The following is a 22686-nucleotide window of genomic DNA, read 5'->3' on the forward strand; positions in this document are numbered from 1 at the left end:
TGATAACAATGGTTTTTACGCAAGTCGCTGTAAATTCAAGAAAGGTCAAAGTTCAGAGTCGTAATGCAATGCGTTGGAATAAGTTGGTTTGTGACTACTTGTGCATACAACACTTTTTCTGTACTTTCTATGCTTTTAACTGTATGAAAAGTGCCTGTTTTTAAAGTTTCCAGATGACTTTGACCTTGACCTGATCTTCAAGGTCAAAGGTCAAGTATTCCATTCCAGTTGGTTTCGTCTTTCTACGACTTATATTTTAGGAGTTTTGAATTTTTCCGTAAAAATCATAAACTTTCAGGGCCATTAACTCCCTTTAGGGATCACCGAAAACTTAAAAGTAAACACTACAACGCTTCAGCTTGATCGACTAAAGAATCTAGTGAAAGTTTCATGCTCTTATCATTTACGGTTTTCGAAGTGAACCGATAACAAGGGTTTTTTGCGTAAAGTCCCATAAGTTCGTTAGGGGTCAAAGATCAAATACGCAGGGTGAGATCTGAGCATGTTTCGAGATGTCAAATATGATGGTCTACATTGATTTTCGATAAGTCTTAAGACGTCAAGAGCTTCTCGCGGCGGAAAGAAAAGAAGACAAATAATAATAATAATAAAAAACAGAACAATATCAAAAGGTCTTTCCACAGAAAGGTGGAAAGACCTAATGATACCTGTGAATTTGAGATGTAATTTCACCTAATAACTGTAGTGCATTTACTATGGAAACCCTTACCCTAATTGCGTCTGAGCTTTTGGATATGCCCCTAAACTCAAGTTGGCTATTTGGGGAAGGCATTCAGGATGTGGTAGATAAGGTTCGGGTTCAGAAAAGTGCTCAAACATCGGCAATCGCTTTTACTTTTGCACCTAAGAAATGACCTTTTCGCGAGTCAGGCCTAAGTCACGCTTTTGGCAGTCAGCAGCAAGCCACAAATAGCCAAAATAGGAAGCAACCTAGGGGGGGGGGGTTCTGATGACTTTAAATCTGGCAAACCCTTTATGAGCAAAGGCAAGAACCAGTTCAGGAACCGTTCTGGTTCAGGCAGTGGTAATAATCAACAGTCCGGCGACCGTTTTAAGTCGCAATTACAGTCAGATGACCAGACCTTTCGGCATAGGGACTCGAGGGAGACAGGACTGTTACCCAAAGTGGGAGGTCGGCTGACTCAATTTATAAAAGAATGGCACAGTATAACTTCAGTCTGTTGGGTGTTGGAAAAAAAAGGGTATTTACCCAAATTCCTTTGATCAAGTGGGGGGGTGGGGGTAAATGCACCCCTGTTCCAGTAAATCTAGAAGCCAGAGAGGTTTTCTGTCAAAATATTCAAACATTATTAGAAAAAATATAATTGTTCCTGTTCCTTTAGATCCTATAGATTGATCACTGTTCGTTATCGTCGTCTTTCATCAAGTAGGCCAAGCCTTTCTTTTACAGCACCTTTTTCCTGGTCCCCAAGAAAACGGGGGAATATCGTCCAATTCTAAATCTAAGACCACTAAACAAATTAGTGGTACGCAGAGGATTCAAATTGGATTCTATACATACTATAAAGATGCTTCTTCAGCCGGGAGACTTTACAACGTCTCTGGATTAGAAGAACGCATACAATTATATCTTAATAAGAGAATCTCATCAGAAATATCTCCGCCTCGAATTTATGGGCAACATCAATTCAAGGCTCTTCCGTTTGACCTTTCTTTGAGCCCTCGGGTATTCTGCAAAGTCCTTGCCCCAATTATAGAACACCTTCATTTACAGGGCAATCAGGTGATATTTTATTTGGACGACGGACTGATAATACATCAGTCTCCTGTAATTTTGAAACAGTAATCAGAAGAGGTGTGCAGTTTACTAACCCGGTTAGGTTGGATTCTATCGATAGAGAAATCGAGACTGGATCCTAGTCAGGATTTTACTTATGGGGGGGGGGGGGGTGGTAGTTCAACACAAAATTGGGCAGATTGAGCCCAACAGTTCAACGGATTTTAGGAATTCAGTTGTTGATCGATCCTTTTCTGAAAGATATAACACAATTCATATTAAAGATACAAGTCAATTAAGATACTAGTAGTACACGGGAGGCAGATCGGACAAGTTTCCCATTTCTTTTTGAAATCCTCAAATTTACAGATTTTTTGGAGCCATGTATTTCAATGTTGAAATGTGTGTTTTGATATCTTTTAGTAATTCGTGAATACATAGTTTTTCATTCAAACAGCTTTTCTTATAAATGTATGATTTAAAAATCAGTTTTAAGGTTTCAACCTATCATTGGGTCAAATGATGTCTGACGTGTTTCATACCCATTGTTAGAGCGTTCTTGACATACTGATTTTGACTACGGATGACTCCGTTTACCTGATCAAGATATAGGGCTCACGGCGGGTGTGACCGGTCGACAGGGGATGCTTACTCCCCTAGGCACCTGATCCAATTCTGGTATGTCCAGGGGTCTGTGTTTGCTGAGATATCTATTTTGTATTGCTTATAGGAGATATGAGATTGATCATTGTTCGTTATCTTCATCTTTCATATATCTTGTTATAAATGATCAATAGTCTGTATATCTAAATGTATACAGATTAAAAGTAAATAAATCGAATGTATGCCTTGTAGGTTATCTCATTTTCCAATATGTGGTGGTCGTGTTGTGCATGGTGATAGCTTACGGTTTTGTTTTACCCATTATGAAGGAGGTACCATCTCTTTTCCTGAAACCGTTGGCGTTTTCTATGTACGTATGAACTCGTGTTTATATAGAATCTTAATTGTAACATGTCATACTGTTTAATTAACGATTTGATCTTAAGGTTTGGATTTTGTTTTCAATTTCAGACCTGGTGTGGTGTTCATGTTTGTTTTTAGAGCTGTACTTCGAATCATCAGTAGTAAATTTTTCTTGCAAAATCATTATCTCAGCTCTGACAACGGCGAGACCTGGGAGAAGGTTCTGGCTTTGGACAACAGGTATTTATAATTTGAGTATGTGCCTTTTGTAGGAAATTGTAATGGACGCTTTTATCAAAATACAAATTCGTGTGAAAGGAGGATTGATGTTAGAAAACACCCAAACTATCTTTTTAATATTTTGTACTACATGTAAATGGTGATCAATCAACATCCAATATTTAAAAAAAATGTAATTAAATCTTGTCAATGAACGACAATCAGTTTGTTTGTTCTATTGAATGGTTTTGCGGTCGCGGTAGTACAGTGGTAGAACTTTCGCTTCGTGATGGGGAGGTCATGAGTTCGAACCCTGTTTGTGCCATGGCCGCATCAACCCTCACTGCTACGACCCTTAGCGCTAAGGATAGGTCAAACTTTTTATGGTACTTCACTTACAATTGGTGACGTCTCAATATGAGTGAAAAATTCTCGAAAGGACGTAAAACAAACATTAACTTAGAGCAAAATGATTAAGATTCTATGCAGTCTAGCTCCAAAATGTTTGTTTTTATTAATCTGTCATGGGGAAAATGTAAAATATTCTACCGGTACCTATAATTTCATAACATTTGTGATGTTTGGCCATCTCAAACTTGGCTCTCGTAAAAATCAAGTATCCAAGCTACTGTAACAGCTCATTACCTATTAGTAGTGTTTCTGAATCTGTAAAAGGGATTCTCATTATTTTGTAAACAAAATAGCAACACATTCTCATGGGGTTTTAGTTGAAAAACACACAGCTGTCACGTGAGAATTGGACCAGGTTAGATTGCTAATTACTTGTAAACCGTCTCCACATCCTGACCCTGGTAGTGGATAATTACAGCTGTACCTAAATATTTCTGAAACATTTTGAAATTTTAATACCGATATTCACGAAATTATAATGTGGTGATTTATCAGTTTAAATGTTCCTTTAACGTATATTTATAATAAATACCTCTAGACAACCAAAATAGGATATATGGCTTTGTTTTACAATGTAATAAAATATAGTAATGGAATGTCATGATATAATATGAAAACAAAGGAGTAAAATGCCAAAGAACTCAATTATATATGTGTCAACTTATAAAAGTTATTCCATAGTGCTATATATAAGCATAAGAAGTACACTAACATGTTCAATTGTTCTTTTTATTTTGCGAGAATAACATCAATCTCCTTGCTCCACTATCTGTTCAATAAATGTCCAACTGTTAATGACTTGTTATTTAGTAACTTATTTAATCAAACATAAACAAGTGTTTTATCGATTTGCTTACATTAAAAGAAAAGTAAATTGCCGTATATCGGGTCATGTTAGACTAAGCGGGCTCAAAATGTCGGCTTATTGGCGGATGGGAGAAACTTTACCAAAAATAAAAAAGCTATTTTTCTGTTCTTAAAAATGAAAAGATTGTTAAATGAAATTTTACCAAAATATAAAGTGCTAAGATTTCAAACTATGTTTTTGAAAGAACAAAATGCTAAATATATTCCCGACACCGAAATTACCCAACATACATGTACAGTCATCTGAAGTTTTCAATAGATAACCATGGTTCTATTACATGTAGAATGTAAGTGCGGTAGGCGATGGATGTTTATCCGTATGTATGTCTCAATATCGTAAACAGTTTTCAACATAAGCACTGTGAACAACCATTACTTGGGGGGTCGCTAAAAAGAAAGTGGGAGTCGCTTTCAACGCCAGGGGGAGTCGGTAATCGCCACTTGGAATTCGGCCGTAAGGTAGGTCAGCGTTTTTCTTGCATTTATAACATTATTGGTACAAAGGATTAATCGCACGAGACAATACAATACGATAACCAAGGTATATCTACGCAGTTTGTCTTGATTAACATTCTAGGTAGTTCAAACACTTCGGCTGTATTGTTCAGAACAGAACATTTTCGATGTGTTGTCTTATGGAATAATTACGCACCAAAACTTGATAGTAGGTAATCCATATATATTGTTTTTCGTTGTTCATCACTGTTCAATACTCAGGATTTGGAAAATACTCGCTTACAGAATGCGTGGGGTCGATTCCTGTTGGCATTGCAAAAATAACGGAGTCGATTTTTGTTAAAGATTCCAATAGGGGATGTCGCAAAATTCTCCGGGCTAAATTTATTGGTACCAAACAACTTGCTGTCCTTGATAAAAAGGACCACAACACGTAGACCATAGGCAGGAATGGACCCCATGCATTCCGTAAACGAGTATCTTCCAACTCCAGAGTATTAAACAATGAAGAACAAAGAAATTCAATACATTTGGATTACCTACTATCACAGTTTGGTGCATATTACAAAGTTTTTGTCACCGACTCATCAAACTTTTCTATTTTGCAAATAAAGCCGAAGTTTAATTTCTGAACAAACTAGAAGGATAATCCAGGCAAACTGCATACGTAGGTGTACGTTGGTTATCGTATTGTTCCGTGCGACCAATCCGTTGCACAAATAATGGCTACAAATGCAAGAAAAACAATGACCTACTTTACGGTCGAATTCCAGGCACGATTATCAACTCTCCTTGGCGTTGAAGCGACTCCCCCAAAGTAACGGCTGTGCATGGTGATGGGTATTCCATATTTTATAATCCTTTTGTAAATTGATTGATTTCATTTTGGATTATTCCACCACATAATCACCTTTAAACCACTTTATGTACTTATACTTATCAATTTGCAATAGATGACCTTAACACAATTTGATTGAATATTGTTTAACGTCCTTCTCGAGAATATTTCACTCATATGGAGACGTCACTATTGGCGGTCAAGGGCTGCAAAATTTAGGCCTATGCTCGGCACTTATGGTCATTGAACAGGGAGGGATCTTTATCTTGCTACACCTGCTGTGATACAGGACCTCAGGTTTTGCGATCTCATCAAAAATTAGGTCATGATTTCCATCTGTTGGAATTTTTTGGCTATACATATTCAAATTGTTTTGGGGGTCATGTCTTGCACACTGTGATGCATAGGATCATCCAATGTGGTCATTTAATGCATCTTGGGGTAAAGGGCAGTGTCACAGCTTGTGAATTTGAGTATGCAAACAGAAATATGCACTATGTACAAATAGTTCCAGTTCTACAAATACATGTAGATCCAGTTCTTGGCAGTGAATGTTTATCGCTGTACTTGTCATTATAATGATTTCTTTGAATCCAAGACAACATAAGTTATTGTAGATAATGTTTTCTGTTTTAGTCATATGGGTTTTTATGCCCCGCCATGAATTTGTCGGGGAATGTAGTATTTGTCATGTCCGTCTTCCGTCCTTATGTCACACTTTGCGTTTAGCTCTGTGTTTAGCTCAATTTCAAAGAAACTATTGAAGATATTTTCATCAAACCTTACATGCTGATACATATTGATATCATCTATTCAACTGCATCAGTATATTTTGACCTTGACCTTTCCTGTGACCTTGACCTCAATATTTCCTATTTTGGTGTTTAGCTCAGTTTCAAAGCAATTAACGAAGATTTTTTTTGTCCTTTTTTTAATATGGCCAGGGTATATAGTAGAGAAACAGATTAACAAGTCAAATTTTGATTAAATTGGTGTTTGTCATGTCAGTTTATGATATCCATGTATGTAAATGAGGATCAGCATTCCATGCGAGTATAATATTTTTCTTCTTTTGTTGGAAGTAATTTTGAATAATGATAACCTTTCTATTGATAGCTAGGCAACATTTAAGCAATGCAAATTTGCTATTTATCTTTATAGCAATTTTTTTGAAAATTTTGGTAAATTTGAATAATATTCAGAATGAAATGAATGGGTGATACTTGAGTTAGATAGTTTAAAGATAAAAATAAAAAGGTGATTCTTGTTTTGTTGGAACACCGGGACTTTGCCATAGAAATAATGCATTAGATTGATAAGGGAGAGTGTTAGAAATGTTTTCCTTTTTGAGTCGGCTCGCAAGGCGAGATGCTCCTTGCTGTCAGCGGCGTCTTTTAAAAGCGGCATTTTAGCGGCTCACTTTTCTCTTTATTCTTACACCGAGAGCAAATAAATCCCGCACAAAAAGACCTTCAAAAATTTAATTTCCTTTTTAGGTCATCTGAGTAAACTCAGCTGACCTATTGCAATCGGTTGTCGTCCGTCGTCGTGCGACGTCCGTCGTCCGTAAACAATTGAACATTTTTAACTTCGTCTTGATAACTACCAGTCCAATTCTTTTCAAATTTAGTATGAAGCGTTTTTGGGACAAGGGGGACATAAATTGTAAATTTCAGAATTCCTGCACCCCTGGGGCCTTTGGGGCGGGGTAAAAACTGCCCAAAATTGACAAATTTTCAAAAATCGTCTTCTCAAGAACCGCACATGTGTAAGAAAAACTAAATGCATGGTTATAGAGAGCAGGAAGGCCTCTACCAAAATTGTAAATTTCATGATCCTTGGGGTAGGGGTTCTGACCCCAGGGCGAGGCCAAACTTGTTAAATAGTGTTTATGTGTAGAACACTTAGATAACATCTTCTTTAGTGCTGTTAATACTATGTTGAAATTAAATAGATATTTAGAAGGGAAAAAAAACAGGTAGTCCTTTATGAAAATTGTAATTTTGATGATCCCAGGGGTAGGAGTTTTGGTATCAGGGTGCGGCCAATGGTGAATTATTAAATATGTGAACAATAAGTATTTTTAACTTCTTGATAACTATCATTCGAATTCTTTTCAAATTTTGTATCAAACATATTTCGAACACGGGAAACACAAATTGTAAACTAGTTCTAATTTTAACGGGGACCGTTACATATGTTCCCCAAACCTCCCCTAATTAAAAAGTAATGCCATTGTAAACCTATAGCAAAAAAAATATCATTTTATTTTAGCCTTTAATTACACGTAGTGCGTTTAATAGGGTCATTTCAGTACCAAGAAATGAAAGAAAGTAATGTACACGCACGCGAGTATGATTCTGCACTTTTGTTGATATTATTCAACAGGCCTTTGTATCATATACCCACAGTATGAATTTCATAACGTTTCCATCAAATATAAGGAAGTTATAGTGATTTTAAAATCGTCCAATCAGAATTCAGCACACGTGCATGCATGTGCTGAGCAGTAGTTTTAACCAGAGCCATTTAGGAGGAGTACCAAGACACACCTAGAACCTGAAAATCAAAACAATTTGATAAAAAACGAAAACGTTATCGTCCTTTAAAAAATTACGTTTTGAAAGACGATACATGCGCGTGTGTGTTGGCATTTTTATTACACCAATATATAGATACACAAATTATCTACCTAATAGTATGCTGTGAATATCAACTCATTCGCTTCATTCATAAGATAGTTACAGACGTTTTAGTATTATCCAATCAAAATAAAGCGCACGTGCATGCACGTGCAAATTGGTAATTTTGACCATGCACTTCAGCGAAGGATCTCAATACCTACCTATGACATGAATATCAAACCATTTGAATGAACAACAAAAACGTTAGACTGATTACAAATTAATGTACGAAAATTGTGATGCGCAGACACGCGCGTGCAGACAAAATGAATATCATTTTTCATATCTGCAAATGATATACTATCATCCTATTAAGGTTTCATATCGATCCCTTGTATATTCTGATTTTTCATTATTTTTTTTCTACCAAAATTGCAATGCACGTACTTGCGCGTGCATGCATGTGCAGACAAAATGACTCGTTCTGCACATCTAAAAATGCTATGCTATCATCCTGGAAAACGCGCATGCGCGTGTGTGTTGGCATTTTTATTACACTAATATATAGATACACAAATTATCTACCTATGCTGTGAATATCAACTCATTCGCTTCATTCATAAGAGAGTTACAGACGTTTTAGTATTATCCAATCAAAATGAAGCGCACGTACATGCACGTGCGAATTGGTAATTTTGACCATGCTCTTCAGCGAAGGATCGCAATACCTACCTATGACATGAATATCAAACCATTTGAATGAACAACAAAAAAGTTAGACTGATTACAAATTAATGTACGAAAATTGTGATGCACGTGCATGCACAGGCACGCGCTTGCAGACAAAATATCATTTTTCATATCTGCAAATGATATACTATCGTTTCATATCGATCCCTTGTATATTCTGATTTTTCATTTTTTTTTTTTTCAAAATTGCAATGCACTATCATCCTAGAAAGTTTCATATCGATCCCTTTTGTAGTTTTTGAGAACACTCCCGGACACAAAAGTACCGGAGAAAAATAATAAGAAACAGTAAAAACAATATGTTCCCAAACTTTGTTTGGGGAACATAATTAAGGAGTGGATTATCCCTATTGATTTTGAGGTCACATGGTCCAAGGTTAAGGGTCAAACTGTACATAGGAATATACTGTCCACTCAATATCTTGACAACCCTTTGCTTGACAGACATCAAACTTGGTACACTGGTACATTATCAGGCGAAGATGACCCCTATTGATTTTCAGATCACATGGTCAAAGGTCAAGGGTCAAAGTGGGCATAGGAATATACTGTCCGTTCAATATCTTGAAAACCCTTTGCTTGACAGATATCAAACTTGGTACACTGGTACATCTTCAGGAGTTTATAACCCCTATTGATTTTTAGATCAAATGGTCAATCAACTCTTGACATAGGAAGATATTGTCCGCGCAATATTTTGAATTGATGATACTACTCTCAGTTAAATGATGTGTGTGTGTAACCGTTTTCAATTTTGCACCATGGGGGCATATGTGTTTTACAAATATATCTTGTTTAAATATGGGGCGAGGTGACTCATGGGTCTCTTACTTTCATATTGCATTAAAATGTCACATCGGGCGGGGATTTCGTGTCCCATGGACATATTTCTAGTTCTTCCTTATAGACAAGGTTACACTCTTTCCAAACGTAGTAAAGATGAAACACAATGGGTGTATACTTTTTAAGCACAATTCAATAAAAATTTATTTTTATTCATTTTGTTGATTCTTTAATCGTTCATAATTTTTGCACACAATTAAATGCGAGAATAGTTTTCTGGAGAAGAAAAATAAAGAAAGGATGAAAACATTGGGCAGGGCCACATCTTTGTAAACAATACGAATTCAATCAAACGGAATTTTATCAAATAGACGTGATGTTTTTCACTTTAATAACATTACACAGTTATGATACATGTATTTGTCGATAGATAGTTAACAAGAATGAGTAGGCTAATTGAGCAATCTTTTTGCAGGAGAGTATACCAGAACCTGTCCTTTTTCCTGTTTTTCTACTACATGCTGATCGGTCTGTACCGGTGTCTGTATCGTGTTGTCATCTCTGTAATTCTGAGTTTATTCTACTTCTCTCGCATGGATAGACCTATACTGTTCCCTGGGTTTGAACATTTAGATATAGGTGAGTGGTCAGAAATCTGTAACTAAATTGTTTTCCAAATTATGTCCACACACACAAACACACTCTTTATCTCTCTCTCTCTCTCTCTCTCTCTCTCTCTCTCTCTCTCTCTCTCTCTCTCACACATACTATTCTCATATACAATTAGTGATTCAGATATCTATTTTCGTGCAAGTAAATATCATAATGGCGCCTGTATTTTCACAAAGAATGACACAAGTGAATCTTATGAGTTTTGTTAAAATACATGGTTTGTTTCCATTGGTTCAAGGGTATATGACGTATCTCGGCTTCCTGGAGGTGGAATTGCATCACTGTCATCCAGTTGTCGTCGTCTTTTGTGACCAGATCATCAAATCTGTCAAATCAAAGTCCTTCACATCCCAGGAAAGGCAAACCAGAATTGAAACGGATGTATATGAAAACGACGTGTACGTATTTTCAAACGTGCATACAGCCCGAGTAAAGAACAAATGGCTGAAGATGAGAACTTTGATTAAAAATCAGTCTCTGTGTAAAGACTCCAAGACCAACATTTTCTTTCAGCATCCACTCCATGCAAAGAAAACGTTCGTGGGATGTAAAGCTGAAATCAAATCTAGCGAGGTGTAGACATTTGTGAAATTTCTTTATTGAAAATTCGTTAATTTCAAACTCAAAGGATTATGTAATACACATATGTTATAGAAAATTGCCATAATATGTCGTATGCATTTAAAGAGAGGAATACGTCATCTAACTTTTTACATTACTGTTACTCATTTTGAATTACTGTATACAGGGTATATTTCGCCCGTTTTTATTTTCGTCTTTTTCCTGGACATCATGTTTCAGGGTGTTTTAACTAAAACGAAAAGTGATTATTTCCCTGTACACAAAATGTACTAATACTTTTATAGGACCATTTAGCTGTATAATATGTGTATGTTATATGCTTAACTTCTAAGGGGATCGGACCTGTAGATTATGAACTGAGAACAAGTTGAATATTTTAATAAGTATACTAGCATTTTCGATATTTAAGCACGTTTAAATAACAAAATATCACACATACACTTTGATATTCGGATTATAATTTTTCAAGGATGTTTAAAAATGCACAGTACTAGTCCCCTTTTGACGTTACAATACCCTCCCTTGTTTCATTTTACCACTAATGTGTTCGTTTAATCAACATTACAAGTACGTATATCACCTTAGTTCACTTAGTGTTATGTAATCTATTAAATCTACATCTGTAATCTCAGTCTATTTGACAAAATAAGTATGTTTTCTGTTGCACTGTTATCAGCAAATAGCGCTACAAAAATTATCATTTTTTTTTTAGCAATGGGGACTATTTCTCATTTTTTTTATTTGCAATTTTGTCTTTTGGTGTATTAATTTCTATGTATTTTCATGAATTAAACTGGAATATCTTAATCTTTGGTTTTTAATTATGGGTTTTTCGTAAAAATAAAGAAAAATATGTTAAAACATTATTAGAAATCTTTACAATTATGAATTTATATAGCTCTCTCTTTTTCATATTCTGGTCTCGAGATTGCGACTTTAATTCGTTAAAAAAGGAAAAAATGTATTGACCTTGAAAACTATGATATCATCAATATATCATCTTTAGACTTCTAAACCATGATAAAACATTATTCTAAATATTCATAAGTACGGATTCACATATCTCTTTAAGTTTTGATATTAGAATTTAAGGATTACGGCTTTGTTTGACCTTGAAAATATATTTGCTTGAAAACTAATACGGTATCTTTTCCTTAGACTTCTCCCACTCACCTTTTGGATTGTTGATCTTAATGCCAGATTTAATTGTTTATTAATTGGCTTTGTTGATTTTGTTGTTTAATCGTGTTCTTATAGCAATCATATTATTTTTCGTTGTCGTAATCCAGAATGGTACGGACTACCAATTTTTTTTTTAACTTAAAGCTGACATGAATTAATAGATACGTACTGTATACATTTCTCATCTTATCCGCCATATTCCTCTCGGGTAGCCTTTACTCAACCCGTATACATGTATATACCTCAAATGTGATTGTCACACCTGAGTGATTTTTCTAGGTTAACTCGAACAGTGCACATCTCCGATATTAATATAAAGGGAATGAAAAATAAATAAAATCACATTTTAAAACATGCTTTACTGAAAATTACAAAATATCTATTGTATACCAATGAAACATTCTGAAAGTGTAGATAATTTAGACAAAAATGCTATAAAAAAACCCACAACTTTTCTTGGATACTTGCAAGTGCATGCAAGTATTTGCAGTTTCTTATGAAATAAATGTGGAGAAATCATTTGCCAATTACATACTGATAGAATGGAATAATCAAAGAGCATAAAATATATCAATTTATGCAAAATACAGGTGCATGCCATATGCAAAACATGTAATGCACATGACATACCCATAACCCCCAAATCAAATGCGGACATCTATTCAACGGGAAAATCTATAAGCCCGTGATCTGAAACAACCGGAAGTTCCGTAACTCAACTACACAGAAGCTGAATACGTCATTGAATGTACTTTCGCTTTTAAATAACAGTCGCAATGTCCACTATCACATATCAAGTAATGTAAAAGCAAGGCGTTAATGTGATAATATCGTAAAATGACGGCAAATAACAAACTGTTCCAGGGTTGATATTAGAAACTTAGTACGAGGTTGAGTGTTGTCTGAGAAAATCCTTCAGCAATTCGTAGGACTGTCAGTTTTTTTTTGCAGTATTGTACGAAATATTTACTTCAATATTTGAAAGCAATTATATTTGTACGAAATATTACTTTTGACACCCTATACAGTACTATGAGGTCCATGACTTAATATATGCTATACATGTACAATAATATGTATGATACCCGTGACTTCATCTAAATCATGTACAATACCAAGTAGGAAGCCCGTGACTTCATCTACACTCTATACAACTATGTATGAGACCCGTGACTTCATCTACACCCTTTACAGTACCATATATGAGGCCCGTGACTTCACCTGCACTCTATACAGTACTACGTATGAGGCCCGTGACTTCATCTACACTCTTTACAGTACTATGTACAAGGCCCGTAACTTCATCTACACCCTATACGGCACTATGCCTGAGGCCCGTGACTTCATCTACACCCTATACAGTACTACATGTAAGTATGAGGCCAGTGCCTTCATCTACACTTTATACATTACTATGTATGAGGCCCGTGACTTCATCTACACTTTATACAGTATTAAGTATGAGGCCCGTGACTTCATCTACACTCCATACGATATTATGTATGAGGCCCGTGACTTCATCTACACTCTATACAGTACTATGTATGAGGCCCGTGACTTCATCTATACGATATTATGTATGAGGCCCGTGACTTCATCTATACGATATTATGTATGAGGCCCGTGACTTCATCTACACTTTATACAGTACTATGTATGAGGCCCGTGACTTCATCTACACTTTATACAGTACTATGTATGAGGCCCGTGACTTCATCTACACCATATACGGTACTATGCATGAGGCCCGTGACTTCATCTACACTCTATACAGTACTATGTATGAGGCCCGTGACTTCATCTACACTTTATACAGTACTATGTATGAGGCCCGTGACTTCATCTACACTTTATACAGTACTATGTATGAGGCCCGTGACTTCATCTACACTTTATACAGTACTATGCATGAGGCCCGTGACTTCATCTACACCATATACGGTACTATGCATGAGGCCCGTGACTTCATCTACACTCTATACGATATTATGTATGAGGCCCGTGACTTCATCTACATTCTACACAGTACTAATAATATGTATGAGGCCCGTGACTTCATCTACATTCTACACAGTACTAATAATAGGTATGAGGCCCGTGACTTCATCTCCGCTTTATACAGTACTATGTATGATATATATGATATACTGTAAAAAGAAAGTACTATTTATCAATACATTTAGAAAAAGTACACATAAACTGCTTACATATTCAAATTATGTGTTTACAATCGGAGTCACGGGCTTTTCGACATTTGAGTTCACGGGCTTATAGACTCTCTGGGCCACGCAACCGGTTTTTTGTTGTTTTTTTGTTTTTTTTTTTACTGTCTTTCTTGTGACGTCATAATCATAATTTCGATTATCTAATTCGACAAGCTACTATTGTCTGTAATACTAAATTAGGAGGCAGATTTTCTGGTGGCCGAGAGGTCAGAGCGTTCGCCCCGCATGCGGAAGGCCGGGGTTCAAATCCCGGCCGATACAAACCTAAGTCGTTAAAAATATGTAGTGACAGTTCCATCGCCAAACGCTCGGCATTAGGTGTGAATGTGACGGGTCCTCGGAGATGACCTTAAAAACGGATGTCCCGTGTCAGAGTAGGTGTGGCACGCTAAAGAATCCTCACTGTTCAATGGCCGTAAGCGCCGAGCATAAGCCTGCCTAAATTTGAAGCCTTTCACCGATCTTGGTGACGTCTCCATATGAGTGAAAAATTCTCGAGCGAGACGTTAAGCAAGATACAATCAATCAATTTCCTTTTTCTGCAAATGAGTTATTGCGTACATCATTTCAATTAATGTACGATATAATTATTACTGTCTTCATTGGATATGTGATAGACTATCAGTATATCAATTAATGTGCGCAATATATTTGTTAGGAACAGCAATTATTTGATATGAGATATCTACAGTTTTACAGATCTGCAATTGAAATACTGATCTCTTTAATTGAATTGCTGCTCTCGTTTTCTCTCAAAACATTAATGCGCGCATTATACAAAAGCGTTGTAAATAATTAAAGATACCTTAAATTATACTGAGCTACAAATTTAATTTGGCAAGCAATAATTCCACCACATTGATTCGCGCATCAAATCAATCAATGAGAGTAATAATTGATTTGCGCGCAATAATTGAATTAATTCTATATCTGAGTGCCAAGCATAGGTATAAATTTTGTGGTGCTTCACCTACAACTGGCGACGTCAGAGGAGTGAAAAATTCTCGAAGGGACATAGAACGGGGGGGGGGGGGGGGGGGGGGGGGGGGCTGTGTTACCTTCTTGAATTATCTTCACTGGAAACTTTTATTTTCATGTTACTGCAAATGAACTCGTTGATGAATCAATTTTGACTAATGATAAGCGGGTAGTTAAGAATATGTATGGTGCTTAAGAAAAATGCTACGTCGTTTACATGCTTAGATCGAAATTAATCATAATTATATACCTATATCCACAGACACTCGAGGTTTTAAATATCTATAATGAAAACAAAAGTCTTCCCATAAACAAAGTGAATATTTTGTTTGTAGTATTACAGATCTTTAAAACGTCGAGTGTCTGTGCTGTATCCATGTTCGCCTAGCCAAGGGTTTACGATCCGCTCCGCTTCTCCTGTAGAGAAGCGGAGCGGATCGTAAACCCTTGGCTAGCGAAGATGTGCTGTATCCTGAATTGAAAGTTATTTCATTGAAAAAAGTTTAAACTAACATGTAGATGCACTTGTACTTTCTCGTGAAGACATCAGTTCCAAGCATCTGTATAATAGGTATCTTAGTCCTAGGCACCCTAAAATATTTTTCGGAGTCGTTTTGAACTGTTCTAGAAAATGTGCACATGTAGTCCTGAGGGGAAAATGTTTAATATACATTTCTTGGAAAAAGCTATTAGACGTGTGTACAACATTAATGTGTGTGTGTGTGTGGGGGGGGGGGGGGGGTATTATTCATTCTCTATAGAAAAGTTATATTGATGAGCAGAAATTCTCAATAATTATTTATACACTAGTTGTTACACTGTTCACTGTAAATACCCATTTGTTGGAAATGACATGGGCCATGCAGCCGTCTTTTTTGTGACGTCACAATAGTTTCTTTGTTGTGATGTCATAATAGTACACAAGAGTTAAGAAAGCCACTTTCTGTCTCCAAGTGTATGGTAAGTATTATACAAACAGCCATAGGGCTACTTTCATTTCCGATTATCTACTATTGTCTGTAACACTACATGTAAATTAGGAGGCAGATTGTTTTTGTACCAAAAATTCTCTGAAACGGCGAGGCATAATAAATGTTTTTATTTTATATGGTTGTTTATTCATGATCTGTATTATATCATAACCTCCCTTGTTATCGATTCCAAGAATTAATGAACACAGGCGGTATTATGGAATCCCATTATTGCCATCTGCTCCATCGTGTCATCATCGCGATAGTTTTAAGCTAGGATGGCGATGGCACGATAATACGAATTAAGGCGATAGAGCACATGGCAGCACCAGGATTCCATACGGTGTAAACAATTTTAGCAGCTTCGCACGCGTTTGTTTTCATTGACTGTGTGTATCGGAGTAATCATGTAGGCCTATAGGAAAGTTGATGTGGAAGAAAATATAGATACACGTAATGTCCCCTCATTTCTTTTTTCTTCTTCTATTTTCCCAATTTTCCCCAGGTCAAGGGGTTGAAATCCATTTTACTTGAACTGAGAAATATTGCGTATCACAAATCACTGACTAGAAAAATGACCACAACGGGATAATTCTGGTAGATCCATGTTATCACAAAAATAAAGTGAAATGCAAAATTAAACATTTAGAAGGGTGTCTGTTGTCATATTCAGAGTAAGAAAATTTATGTTTTGTATGAGAGAGAGAGAGAGAGAGAGAGAGAGAGAGAGAGAGAGAGAGAGAGAGAATGGACACATGTAGGTTTGCAAGTGAATGATTTGCATAGAATTTTAGGGAATCAAAATTGTAATTTGGGGACCAAAAGTATCTGATAATATGCTCTTCTAAAAAAAGATATTGAATGGCAAAAATAAATGAAAATAGATGTAGGTTATGTACTGTGTCGTTATATTACTTACTGAGATTTTTAAGTATCACTTTATTGATATTCATTATCACATTAAATTTATTAATATTTTATTGAATGATCTTACATATTGATGATTATGTATATACTGAGCAAAAAGAAAATATTCAGATTATACACATAACGCAGTTACAATCTCATTTAAAAAGGTCATGTTTATAGAATAGAATGGGGATGATGGCATATGTCGCTTTTGTGACGTCATAATGATTTCATTGTTGTGACGTCATAATCACTCTCTGTTGTGACTTCATAATCATTCCAGGAAGTTGGTTGCATCGAATACTGTTAGGAAAGCCATTGTGCGGTAAGTTTTACACATACAACGATAAGGTTTAAGTGTAATAAAGTTCAAAATCAACCCATTATAATCGTACTCAAATAATAACTATACAACTATTTTAAATTATGAATGATTCTATAGTTATCATATGAAGAAATCACAGAAATTGATAGTTTGATTTCCTTTGACACTAACGTTACCTATATATTTTAATAAGTGAATAGCTGCTAACAACATCTGTTGAGCCAATATTTGATTCCTGCTGTATATTGAATTACTATAAAAATGAAATTGAACGGTAAAGAGTAGTAGTTATTTTCAAACGTTCAGTGAAAAATTGCTGTTATCTTACATACGTTACCAATACTTACGTTACCATAATTACAAAATTGTGTCTATAACTATATAATCAAATGCAGTTTGGTATTGTGTCACGTAACGTATATTGAAATACTGGCAGCCATTTGCAAAAAAAGTTTATTTGCTGCGAGAATTTGATTTGTAAGAGGTTGTGTGCTGCATAGTAATACTTGTCTAACTCTGTTGCGAGGTAAGCTATAAAAATCCATTTCACACAGGTTGTTTACCAATGTAATAAAGTGAAAACCGTAAATTTAAAATTGAAATTTAAAGATATATATATTAAGTTCGCCGATAGTTGTCTATGACGTTACTGATGGTAAACGTATGTATCAAAATTTGGTGTCGTATTTGTAATTGCTTTCTCTCTACCACAGTTGTATTTCAGCTTTCAATAATCCAATGCTCTATCCTTACACACGTAGAATTGAAAAGAAAAGCATGAAATATCTATCAATTTATGAAACAATCCGATTATTTTCAATGTTCACAGAGCAGGTTTCAACATGTTGTGGTAACTTTTTGAAATGGTATTAATGTGTCAAATTTAAGTGATTTTACTTCATATTTAGAAAAAAATACTTGCTGTTTGAAAAAATATGAGATATCAATGAATCATTAGTTTCATAAAAATATTCGTTTTACATTGTTTATACTGAACACATGAAGTTATACTACTGGATACAGTGGTAACGTAGGTATCGATATTTACGTTACGTTTAATTTTTCATTTTATACCATCTTTATGTAGTAGTTACCCCATATGATATTGTTGGTTATGTGCATATACCCGATGGGCGTGGTCATAATGACACGAGGGAGCGTATGTGCAGATACCCGATGGGCGTGGTCATAATGACACGAGGGAGCGTAGCTCCCGAGTGTCATTATGACCACGCCCATCGGGTATCTGCACATAATATATCAACAATATTATATGGGGTAAGTGACTTGTACCATAGTTTACTATTATTCATTATATTTTATGATAGCTTTCAGAAGCGCGGTCGCCTGTTTACAATATGATGCCAATTGTTATGTCTTTACATTACACTTTGTACACCATATATTTCTATCATAATGACTTTCTATCACCGAAAAATGTATGTTCATTAATTATTTTTAAAAGGCCGTTTTTAAAGTGCATATACACCATATATTTCTATCATAATGACTTTCTATCAGCGAAAAATGTATGTTCATTAATTGTTTTTAAAAGGCCGTTTTTAAAGTGCATATAAATGTTTGGACTGTTGGTTTTGATATTTTTATTCAACATTTACGCATTCTCCAACTTTTAGTACCGGTATTGGCTTTAAAGAATTGAAATTTAAAAATTCAAATAAAATTCTAAGAACCCATATTCGTCCATTTTTCTGTTTAAAAATTTAGCAATATATTCAACTGATGATGGTGGTTACTCTTTTAAAAATCCTATTTGATATCCTTCTTTCTAATACATATTTTGACTAAATTGGCTGGAAAAACATTTACATGTATATACAATAGATTTTAAAAAATGGTGAAACATAAGGGAGAAAAAAAATTAAGAATTGTAAGATGCGAAACCATAAAAGAAACACAAGTCTGATTCACTCTGTCCGCTAAACAAGTTTATCTCTCAAACGTGTTCTTATCACGTGACTGGGTCTTTATAAATGATACCTGTATTTCTACGTACACGTGTTACTCGACTAAAATTAAGGAGAATATGGAAATAGAAAGTCTTTGGGACGAGACCATTGAGGATATTATCTTGTATCAAGGTTTAAGTGAGATTCAGTGCGAATATTTATAATGTAATTGGAGAACTTAGTCTGAGTCAGTTATCTGTGTTTGATATGTGCAATTTTGATCTGGAGGAACTTCATACAGTGGACAGTGATATTGTTTTTTTCTCGAGAATGTGGGCGGGGTTTGAAGAAAAGTGTGGGTTATGTACAGATAACCCACACTTTTAACAAAAGAAAGCACGCCAAACTATGGTACAACCACTAATACCATCTTGAAAGAACTGTCGTGGTTTAAAACTCGTAGATGAAGACAGAAAAACAATAGAAAATATTTTCTTTGTTAAAGACGTGTCAATAATTTTGATACATACGTTACCATGAACATACGTATCGTTTTCTGCGTTTTCAATATAATTTGTTGATTATTTCCATGTTTGTAGTTAGCCGTTTAAATGTTAAGTTGTTTCGTGAACGCCCTGTATAAAAATACCACTTTGTTTATAAACTATGGAATCCGGATAGGGCCACGTAGTTCACTATCGCGCCATCGAAGTTTGGGTCGATGGTGCGATGACGCGATAATGCGATGACGATGGCGCGATAATGCGATGGCGATGGTGCGATAGCGCGATGACGATGGTACGATGGCGCGATAACGATGGTGCGATACTGCGATGGCGATGATGCGATGCTTTACAGCGGCATCGCATCATTGCCATCGTACCATCGACCCAAACCTCGATGGTGCAACAGTGAACTATGTGGCCCTATCCGGATTCCATACTAAAAGTCTTTTAATGGTGTTGTTGATTTTTCAAATTTTGTTCCGTGATATGTTTGCCTTCACATATTTCACCAGAGTATATTAATTAACGGATGTTTATTTTTCGACAATTAGTATAATGCCAATTGACTCCCTTTAGTGAGAAAAGGTGTTTACGGTCTCACCCGAAGGACCGCCCCATTTAGTCGCCTCTTACGACAAGAAATGGATATTGAGGATCTATTCTATTCCGGACCCCCACGGGATGTCACAATATATAGAATACACAAGATATAGAATATACATCACAAGATATTGAACATACATCACAAGATATTGAACATATATCTCAAGACATTGAACATACATCACAAGATTATCGAACATACTTCACAAGATATCGAACATACATCATAAGATATTGAACATACATCACAAGATATTAAACATACATCACAATATATTGAACATACATCACACGATATTGAACATATATCACAAGATTATCGAACACACATCACAAGATATTGAACATACATCACAAGATTATCGAACATACATCTCAAGATATTGAACATACATCACAAAATATAGAATATACATCACAAGATATAGAACATACATCACAAGACATTGAACATATATCACAAGATTATCGAACATACATCTCAAGATATTGAACATACATCAAAAGATATTGAACATACATCAAAAGATTATCGAACATACATCTTCAATATATTGAACATACATCACAAGATATTGAACATACATCATAAGATATTGAACATACATCACAAGATTATTGAACATACATTTACAAGATTATCGAACATACATCACAAGATATTGAACATACATCATATTAAGATATTGAACATACATCACAAGATATAGAATATACATCACAAGATATAGAACATACATCACAAGATTATCGAACATACATCACAAGATATTGAACATACATCATATTAAGATATTGAACATACATCACAAGATATAGAATATACATCACAAGATATTGAACATACATCACAAGATATTGAACATACATCACAAGATATTGAACATACATCACAAGACATTGAACATACATCACAAGATATTGAACATACATCACAAGATATTGAACATACATCACAAGATATAAAATATACATCACAAGATTATCGAGTATAGCAAGGTTTTACACGCCATAGTTTTGGCCATGATCTGTATACAAAGTATCATAACCTCCCTTGGAATCATTTCATCTTTCTAAGATGGTATTCTAAAAGCCTCGCATGCATTAGTTGGGTTTTTTTTAAGTTTAGGCCTAAATTCCACCTTTTAGCTTTGACAACTTGTGCATATGCGCAGAAAGGCTAGAAGAATATATTCATCTCTCAAATTTTGTTTATTCCGTCCATTGTCTACCACTTCATCTGTTTCTAAGTGAAGGCGTATTTCTGAGAGATTTAGAGGATCACGCACAGATGACAACATGACAATTCACAAAAAAACAAAAAACTAAAGATCGCGTTGAAGGCTTAGTCTTAGAGTTTCTCCCGACATTGAAACACGAAATTAACAACCTTTATACATGGAAAGGTGTCTGTTACCAGTTGAGTAAAAAAAAAAAAAAAAAACCATGTAGCAAACTTGCTTGGCTCGGGATATGACATTTGCATAGAATTCTGTGGTCCCCATAATTGGAATCTTGGGATCAAAAACCTTTTAATGGCAAATATGGACCAACAGTTTTAGGGAAGAGTACCGTGTATCAGAAACGCTCGCCCGAGATGAAATAAAATATATCGTTGTCTGGCTAAAACATTACATCTATACTGAAAATTTCAAGAATTCTCTTTATTGATGACCACATGATGTCTATTTGTATTACATATTGTAAGGATACATATTGATAATTAATCACAATGAGCAAAAGAAAATATGTAAAACTGTACATAACATAGTTATCGTGATGGACCCAGGATATCACTAGCAGTCATGTTGAAGTTTTAAGGGTTTTTCTCAATATTGAAGTAGAATTAAATTTTAAAAAGTATCTAATTATTAAAGTAAGAAAATCCCTGGGTTGAATTTGAGGACAGAGAGGTAAGGACTTGGTTGGAATAATGTTTTTCTATGCTCTGCATATATTTATTTCCTATATAGTACATTGCTTTGGCTTAACAAGCTACAAATTGTTTAAGGTAACTCCACCCCTCTAGAATTATAGGCTCAATCTTATATTTGATTCTTCAGATAATGCATCTTCGTAACAAATAAAAATGATAAAATAAGTATACTGCGGTTTTAATAATTTTTTATCAATTAGCACAATATACCTGT

At 35.2% G+C, this 22686-nt stretch overlaps 1 protein-coding gene across 5 annotated transcripts in view; it reads left to right on the plus strand.

The window, feature by feature from the left end:
- LOC125682467 (stimulated by retinoic acid gene 6 protein-like) overlaps positions 1-11734 on the plus strand; it is a 61519-nt gene extending 49785 nt beyond the window's left edge. For all 5 annotated transcript variants that reach the window (XM_056159585.1, XM_048923097.2, XM_048923068.2 and 2 more), the window contains exons 13-16: positions 2615-2732; positions 2834-2965; positions 10149-10312; positions 10584-11734. In XM_056159585.1, coding sequence (XP_056015560.1) covers positions 2615-2732; positions 2834-2965; positions 10149-10312; positions 10584-10924 — 755 coding nt within the window. In that variant the 3' untranslated portion in view covers positions 10925-11734. The remainder of the gene's footprint in view (positions 1-2614; positions 2733-2833; positions 2966-10148; positions 10313-10583) is intronic.
- The last annotated feature ends 10952 nt before the right edge of the window (positions 11735-22686 follow it).

Source organism: Ostrea edulis, chromosome 1, assembly GCF_947568905.1.
Source record: "Ostrea edulis chromosome 1, xbOstEdul1.1, whole genome shotgun sequence".
Taxonomy (NCBI): Eukaryota; Metazoa; Mollusca; class Bivalvia; order Ostreida; family Ostreidae; genus Ostrea; species Ostrea edulis.